This window comes from Channa argus, chromosome 15 (assembly GCF_033026475.1).
Source record: "Channa argus isolate prfri chromosome 15, Channa argus male v1.0, whole genome shotgun sequence".
NCBI classification, from domain to species: Eukaryota; Metazoa; Chordata; class Actinopteri; order Anabantiformes; family Channidae; genus Channa; species Channa argus.
This window is the reverse complement of record NC_090211.1, coordinates 11923010-11931045: the sequence shown is the minus strand read 5'-3', so window position 1 is coordinate 11931045 and position 8036 is coordinate 11923010. Positions and strand designations below refer to the sequence as shown.

Sequence of the window (8036 nt, the reverse complement as noted above, 5' to 3'; positions counted from 1 at the left end):
TTGTCTTCCCAAATGTCAGTGTAATGATTTTACATTATTTTGATTGTAGAATACACAGTTATCTTTTTTTTCCTTTCGGCTTATCTTGTGAGTGCAACTTGTAAAGTAGTGAGGTGAACCGAGCCAAGCAGCATGGGCTTCAGTTTCATGCCCAAGGCCCCTTTAATATGTGGTCAGGAGGCACACAGAGTCAAACCACTGAACTTGTAATGTCATAGTAATAAGTTTATTCCCTTGAGAGTCTAAATGCACACTGAACATTAGAGTATGTTAGAGTATGTTTGTACAAATGTATAATATGGCCTAATCAGGTGTGAGGAATGTTCAGTAGGTGCGGAAAAGCTTATTAACTGAGGAATGTGAATGAGCTCAGTAGCCTATATGTAATTTTACATAGGTCTGAGGCTTCATGGTAAATTGGGAGGCTTGTTGGTGGAGCTAATATATAAAATTAACTTAACATTCATTTGCTGGAGACCATAAATATTAATATTGAATTAGATTGCAATCTTTGCACTTATTGGTTATTGGTTATTGGTTATTTTAATACCAATCTCTGGCTGTCTTGTGCAGGAAAAGAGCTTTAAGTGAAATTTGTTTGGTTTCTACATAAACCTGAAAGTCTTGATGAGTGTGCTGATGCTGTCTCATTATGCATTAGCTTCTCTCAGGAGCTCACAACTTGGAAAACTTGTAGGGGCCGTAGCAATAAACTGGTTCATAGCTGAGCTGGAAAAACTGCAGTCTACCAAAATGGAGGTCCACTGGAAGGGGGATGGGGCGCATACAAAAAGGGTGCCCAAGCACAACATAACAACCTGGAACAGAAGCTCACATCAAAGGACTCGTCAGTGTTGGCAGAACCTCAAGACAGTAACTACTTATAACACACCACCTCCACAGCCAGCAGCAGACCACCGTCTAGCTAATGAGCTCTAGTGCTTCTATGCCAGATTTAAAATACAAAGCACATCTACTCCCTCCAATTAATCCTGCAGCTGAAAATAACTATCCCCTAACTATAGACCAAATGTTCTGTAACATCTGTATGATGATTACTTTTGCCCTGCAATACCTAAAATCAATAAAGCATTGCCCCAAGGACCCGTTTCAGTTTGCTTACAGGGCCAACAGGTTTGTAGGCAATGTCATCAACCTGGCCTTTCAACATTTTCTGCAGCACCTTGACAACCCACACACCTATGCATCCTTCTTGTTGACATCAGCTCACCGACTGCGCCTCTTTGAACTGCTCATTTGAACAGAACAGTTAAACTCTTTAAATACTCCTTAAAAATTTAACAAAAATTGTCCCAACTCTCTCCACTCCTGCCACTGCCTGTTACCTGTATTCATATTCAGATGACTGCAGCTAATCTCTACAGAGCATTTATTGTGTTTTTTAGCAAGCAAAACAAACAATCCACTTGCTTTGTCCAGGTGTGAAATTTTAAGTGTTGTCTGAAGAGCACTACCCCCCATCCTAAACGTTTGTGAACCTTCACAAAGTACTACCCCTAAACCAGGGACCTTTGTAGGACATAGAACTATGGCCCAGGACTAAATTTAGACCCTGGTTCCTTCAGTAGAAATCCAGGCAGAAGAACTAAGCCCCAACAAATATTCTTGCCTCCTGGTCTTAGGGAAATGTCCCTTTGGGGCAAAAAGGGCATGAGTTTACTGACGACTCCCAGCCTCATCACTGAGAAGGCCAGACAGAGTGTCACAAGCTACTGATGCAGTTGTAAGCTTGAACCTCTGAATCAGTCATCTCCTCATTCCATCGCTGTGTAGTTTGGGTCTGAATCATCACACTGTAAACACAGACTGCTGTGTGTAGTGTGATGAGCTGAGATAATCATCTGCCTGATTCACCTTTCTCACAGAAATCTACACCTCCAGGGTAAAAAAAAAAAAGAAAAAAAGAAAACCAGAGTGGGAAAGACCCCTGATCCCTTTTAACCCTGCAAACACCTTATCCAAATTTCCCCTCACAAAGAAAAATCAGACAGAGATTCCCTAGAACCAGCACCATCCAATACATCCACAGCATTCTTTCTCAGCCCATAGCCATCTTTAACAATGACACTAAAAACTAATGCGCAGCTGCTCTGCAAAGCTTCTGTCCATGCACACTCATACCTATCTACAAGGCGCCCCTTGCACACTGACACACACATACACACACACAAACTAAACAATGTAATATTCATTACTTACTTCATCATATAATGGATGAACAGGCTAAAGAGTAAAGGTGTCTTATTTTGAATAAAATTATCTCAACAATAAATGGAAATGGCTGCATTTCTGGTGTTAATATAAATCCACATTTATAATATGACAGTGTTGGCTATTATTATTCATTTATTTTGTCTTGTGTATGAAAAAACTTTTTGGCCTAGCGAAAACTTCATCTACATACTGTATGTTAGATTGGCATGTGCTTACAGTGCCCTCTGGTGTTTTCATAGTGCGTAGTTACGGTTTATGTTCAAAGTATTAAGCGGATTAATTAATTCAATTCATTGCAACTGCTCACCATAAGACCTAATTATAAGTAACAGAAGCACACATCCATCCCATAATTTATTAGTTGGATGAGGAAAGTGACATAATGTCACAGTCTTCGTTGCCATTGTCAAGCCCACACAGTGGTACAAACAAATAAATTGGCTTAGCAGTTCTTGAGAGGCCTAAAAAGGAGCAATAGGTAGTAGCTAATATAAAATATAACCAATGCAGCAATATAAAGAATATGAAACAACATGAGCAATAGTGCAGCGGAAGTCGTGTTATAAAGTGTGGTTGTGCAGGGGGCGTGGCCTCGTGGCATCATAAATATCTCAATTCAGTGCACATACGTTTGTGAAGACTTGTAAACAGAATAAACAATGTGGATGGTTACATAGAATAAAGAGTAATGCAGCAGCATAATCATATCACAAGGCGAGATGGTGCAAACAAGGCGTTAAGTAACAACTGTTGCACATGCGTTCGCAAATGTAAATAATGTTCTCTTTGCTTACAGTAAGTAATCGACTTACAACTTACTGTGCGATCCAACAGCATTTACCGTCACAAAGTAAATAACAAAGAAATGGCTGGGTTTTCTCGCCCCCAAATCAGTCACATAGAAATATATATACTTCAGCCAAAGCTCAACAACGACAACAAACAAACACCTTCAGATGTAGATATTCCCTGTGACCACCAGAGGGCACCGCATACCCACGACTACTAACGCTTTCTCACAGCATAGACTTCCTAAAGTCTTGAGGCGGAACGTTACGGGCTAAATGAATAACTCTCACACATCCACAGACTGGCCCCGCACACGTTTTAGTGACGCCATACAATGAAAAGCTGTTAGTAAGCGCGTTTATACATCTAGTGTAATGGTAGAACTTGTGACTTTGGCACAACACGTGCTAACTTAAAAGGTATTTATATAAGAATTTTACAACAAAGTCGTGGTTCATATTTATCCACTCCTCAAATAAGTCTAAATATTGTTGAAAATTAAGGTGCAGGGTTGTTGTTATTGTTATTATTAATTTTTTTTGTGCTCTTAAACTGCCCCGACACTCGCACTCCGGGGTTTACGAGGAAACCTGAAGGCGTCACTGTTCCACCCCTGCGGGACTGGCAAAAGCTCCAAATCTACAGTAGCATAGCGAAACCCAGATTATGTAGTTAGCAGCTTGTCCGGTCAAAGTCAGCGACCGAGGATCTGACGAGTTAAACACATTTCACTGTTTCAGCAAGTGTCACGTCAATGTTGGTAATTCAAAGCAGCACCGTTAGCAAGTTAAGCTAGCAGGAAGAGCTAACGACAGTTGGCTAAAAGTCCTTCTCCGGTAAGAATGAGTGGTCTGCCATGTTTACTCCCTTTTTATCACATTCAGCGATAGTTAAGCTTCAGAAACCTTCACCGCACCGGGGTTTAACGTCCGTGGCTAAATGCCAAGTTGGTGGCCATCTGAGAGTTGCCAGTGTTTGTGTTGCTAGAAGTAAAACGTGGCTAACTTGTGTGTGAAATGTGCCACTGAACTAACATTAGCAGCTAAGTTACCATTAGCTTTGTATGCTTTGCTCCTACTGCCCAAGCTACAAGGTGCAGTTTTAAAGAAAAGCTGTCTTAATTCTGTTACTTCAATGTTAGCACCTAGCAGCATTACTTATTTCTTCAAGTGGATGTAGTAGTTACGTTAGATAATGTTTAAATAGCTTGTCCAGTCATGGCTTTGGTAAATGCTTGAAAATTAAATTGTTTTTATTTTTTGTTTTGCAGCTGAAGACCTGCGCCACTGCAGGCTGGACAGGAGAAAAAAAAACGCTATGTGAACTGCTCTGATGTGTGGATTTGTGATTGTGTACAGTGTTAGGTGTAAGACTTTGGGCCACATCTAACAGATCTGCAGCTGATTTGTCTGAACCTGAACATAGCATAATTTGCCAAACAGCCTCCTCTCTTTTGCTCCCTCTGCTTGCCCTGTTGGACTACTATGCCTCTGGGTTTGGGAAGAAGGAAGAAAGCTTCCCCGTTAGTTGAGAACGAGGAAGCGGAGCCTATCCGTGCAGGTCTCAATGTACCAGGTATTGATGGCCTAGATGGAGGTGTTGTCGGGCTGGGAGAAGGTGCCACCTCTGAAGGTCTTCCTCCTCCACCCAGCAGCATGCGACCTCGCCTCATCTTTCACACCCAGCTTGCACATGGCAGCCCCACAGGCCGAATCGAGGGCTTCAGCAATGTGCGGGAGCTCTATGCAAAGATTGGTGAGGCCTTTGGGATACCACCTTCTGAGGTAAGTTATTCAACTTTTTCTCATGGGTGTAATGATTAATAGCTTTGCTTCAGGATGTCAGGTGATAGTATTGTCTTGTTTGCTGTGTTTCTCTACAGGTTATGTTCTGCACACTGAACACTCACAAGGTGGACATGGATAAACTTTTGGGAGGACAGATTGGTCTGGAGGACTTTATTTTTGCTCATATTAAAGGTCAGAAGAAGGAAATAGAGATTTTCAAAGGAGAGGATGCACTAGGGTTGACCATTACTGATAATGGAGCTGGCTACGCTTTTATCAAGGTGAGGAACAATAAAGTGGAAAAGAAAATCTATTTCCTTTATGACAAGCATCCACATAATAAGGCATGACCCAGGACTAAGTACACAAGTAAAAGCAGCACATGAATGTCAGTAAGACACGTGTATTTAGCAGATGGTGTGTTGGATAATTAACTTGAGTTTTGCTTGCTTTTCAGAGAATTCGTGAGGGGAGTATCATCCATCAGATCCAGGTCATCAATGTGGGTGATATGATTGATTCGATCAATGGCCATCGCCTGATTGGCTGTCGACACTATGAGGTGGCCAAGATGTTAAAGGAGTTGCCCAAAGGGAAGAAGTTCACCATCAAGCTGGTGGAGCCTCTCAAGGCCTTTGGTGGGTGTGGGAGGGAGAAAAGTGATATCCTTGAAAATTTAAGCTTAATTGTGCATAATTTGTTAGACAGTTTAGTTTCATGTGCACATGAAGTTGACAATCGCTCTGCATTTTCCCATACTGGAGTATTCTAACAATCCACTAGTGGCGAATAATAGTCATACTTAAAACTAAAAAAATGTATCTTTGTTTGGATTTTATATTGTTTATTTTGGCATACTATTGTGTTTTGTGTGGCTCTCAGATTTATAGTTTTAATCTAAAAAGTTTAAAATGAACAGAGACTTGCCTAATGGTACCTTTGCTACTCTTATGTGGCACATGATGGCATAATAAGTCTTTTAGCCCTTATTTTTTTAGTAGAAAGATGCTGCAAAATGATGTAGAGTTATTCTATAAAGGAGGTAATCAGCAATGGTACAAGTAGAAATTAAAGAAAGAAGCATACAGCGCACTGATAGAAAGGTTTGTTTTGTATAGATATGATTAGCCAGCGGTCTGGAGGGTCCAGATCAGCTTCAGGGGTTCAGCTGGGGACTGGCAGAGGAACCCTGCGGCTGCGATCTAAAGGTCCTGCTACCGTAGAAGAGCTGGTGAGTCATGTTTACTAATAACAGGTCTCTGCACTGTTTGGAAAATGTAGTTATATGGCCTCACCTGAGCATGTATATTAAAATGGTGTCCCTACAGCCGTCTGCATTTGAAGAAAAGGCAATCGAGAAGGTAGACGATCTACTTGAGAGCTACATGGGCATTAGAGACAGCGAACTGGGTAAGTGTGTACTGGCTGTAATTGTGTCAGGGTTGGTGTGTGTCAGTTGCTGGTTTATGTTCACCAAATGTTCTCTAACCTGTCTGCCTCCTCAGCGGCTACCATGGTGGAGCTGGGAAAGGACAAAAAGAACCCTGATGAGTTTGCGGAGGCTTTAGATGAAACCTTGGGAGATTTTGCTTTCCCAGACGAATTTGTGTTCGACGTCTGGGGTGCCATTGGCGATGCTAAGGTTGGACGGGTTTAACCACAATAATTAATGAATCAGAACAACCTGTGCTGACTCCCTAAACATTCAGCACTACTAGGAAACACTACCATCATAAGTTTGTTTTTATTTTTAATTTAGAGTGTACCCTTTTGGGAGACTCTACCTAGAGGATAAATGCAGTTAATGGGAGAAGGAGACTGTGATGACTTCCAAAGTGCTTTTATTTGTCTTCCGGCTTTTTCCAGAAATGGCAAGCACGCTGATGAACGTTTCCTTTGACCACATCACACGAACCTGCATGTCACTGTAGTAGTCGCTGACATTGGAATATGTACAGCACAAGTCTTTGTCATAGGAGAAATCAAAGAAAACTGCTAACATAAAGTAGATATTTGATACTTGGTTAAAAAAAAATGTGATTTTATTTTATTGTTTTCACATTGCACTGTGTTGCACTGCACTGTTAACCAGCAACCGAAGTGAACAGAGACTAAACTGTACCTCACGTGGTGAGCGGCACAGTTATTGCACAGTACCAGGCCTCCCTAAAATATGGTGTCGTCCTCTACGACTCGATGTTTCTGTTATCAGTTTTACAAGCATGTGCTGTTATAATTGTATCGTCATAATGAATTCTGCTGGTTGTGTGTTCTTTATTTGGTTAAAATGTGATTACAGAATGGTCTTAGTAAATTGTAGCTCCTGACTAAATGATCAGCCATGTTTTTTTCCGCTGTTAACACACTCCAAGCTGTGATGAAGTGTAGAGAGCAGCACATTCCAGTTTTTTCATATGTTTGACAGTGTTACAGAAAAGCAGTGTTAATTTACGTTTTATGAAGGTCATTCTGTGGAAATGAGAATCAGGTTTGTGTATCATGTTAACGTGTTTTTATATAGCTAGTGTTTTTATAAAAAGTGATGTGATGTTAATTTTAAAAGAATCTTTGTGTAACAGATGAATTAAATCTTGTTACAGCTTGTTTGGACACTACAGAGACAATAGAGATCAGTATTAAAAACAAATAAGTGGAGTAGATGTGTAAAGAAGTAGTTCTGTTAAGAACAAAATGCCTTTTATTTCTTTTCATTTTATACATTTTGTTAGAAGAAGCAATCTGGTCTGACATTGAAGCAGAACGATACCTAACTAACTTCCATTACATGTTGACACAACCCGTGTAATTAATGGAGAGAAAAACGCAACGTTGTTCGAGTTACTCAGTGTAGGTAAACTTATGTCTTAAAACACCTTTTGGTGTTACCTTTTCAGTATATCCAAATGTATGAAGCTATTTTTTAGTTTTGTTTCATTCTCCAGAGTTTATGGCTATCTTAATTGGTTTATGTAAAGAAACTGATGCTACAATACTAATACTGAGAAAAACATTATTTTGATGGCTTTGTATTACACTGTTGTGAATGTCAATTATATTGCAATAACAGTATTGAAATGAACATTTTTTTTTCCTCTGGCTTTTTCTAAACACAACACAGTACTCTGCAGGTGTGAGTTGGAAGTGTAAAAATGTCTATTTAGACCTGATTATTTAACTAAAAAAAAAGGGTGGGGGGGGGGTGCTCTTGCCTGCTGGAACACTGTC

At 40.3% G+C, this 8036-nt stretch overlaps 1 protein-coding gene across 1 annotated transcript; it reads left to right on the top strand.

Annotated features, from left to right (window-relative positions):
* Positions 1 to 3401: 3401 nt before the first annotated feature.
* Positions 3402 to 6899, top strand: gipc1 (GIPC PDZ domain containing family, member 1). The gene is made up of 7 exons (XM_067477196.1): positions 3402 to 3860; positions 4295 to 4808; positions 4907 to 5092; positions 5269 to 5449; positions 5930 to 6042; positions 6140 to 6221; positions 6317 to 6899. Exons 2-7 carry the CDS (start codon positions 4509 to 4511, stop codon positions 6466 to 6468), a joined length of 1014 nt encoding a protein of 337 aa, XP_067333297.1. The 5' UTR covers positions 3402 to 3860; positions 4295 to 4508; the 3' UTR covers positions 6469 to 6899.
* Positions 6900 to 8036: the final 1137 nt, after the last annotated feature.

Bases quoted from the DNA above. Each gene is read 5' to 3' on its own strand.
- gipc1 (XM_067477196.1), top strand. From the start codon at position 4,509: ATGCCTCTGGGTTTGGGAAGAAGGAAGAAAGCTTCCCCGTTAGTTGAG. The intron at 4,809-4,906 runs GTAAGTTATTCA...GTTTCTCTACAG, and splicing joins TTGGGATACCACCTTCTGAG to GTTATGTTCTGCACACTGAA. The intron at 5,450-5,929 runs GTGGGTGTGGGA...TGTTTTGTATAG, and splicing joins GGAGCCTCTCAAGGCCTTTG to ATATGATTAGCCAGCGGTCT.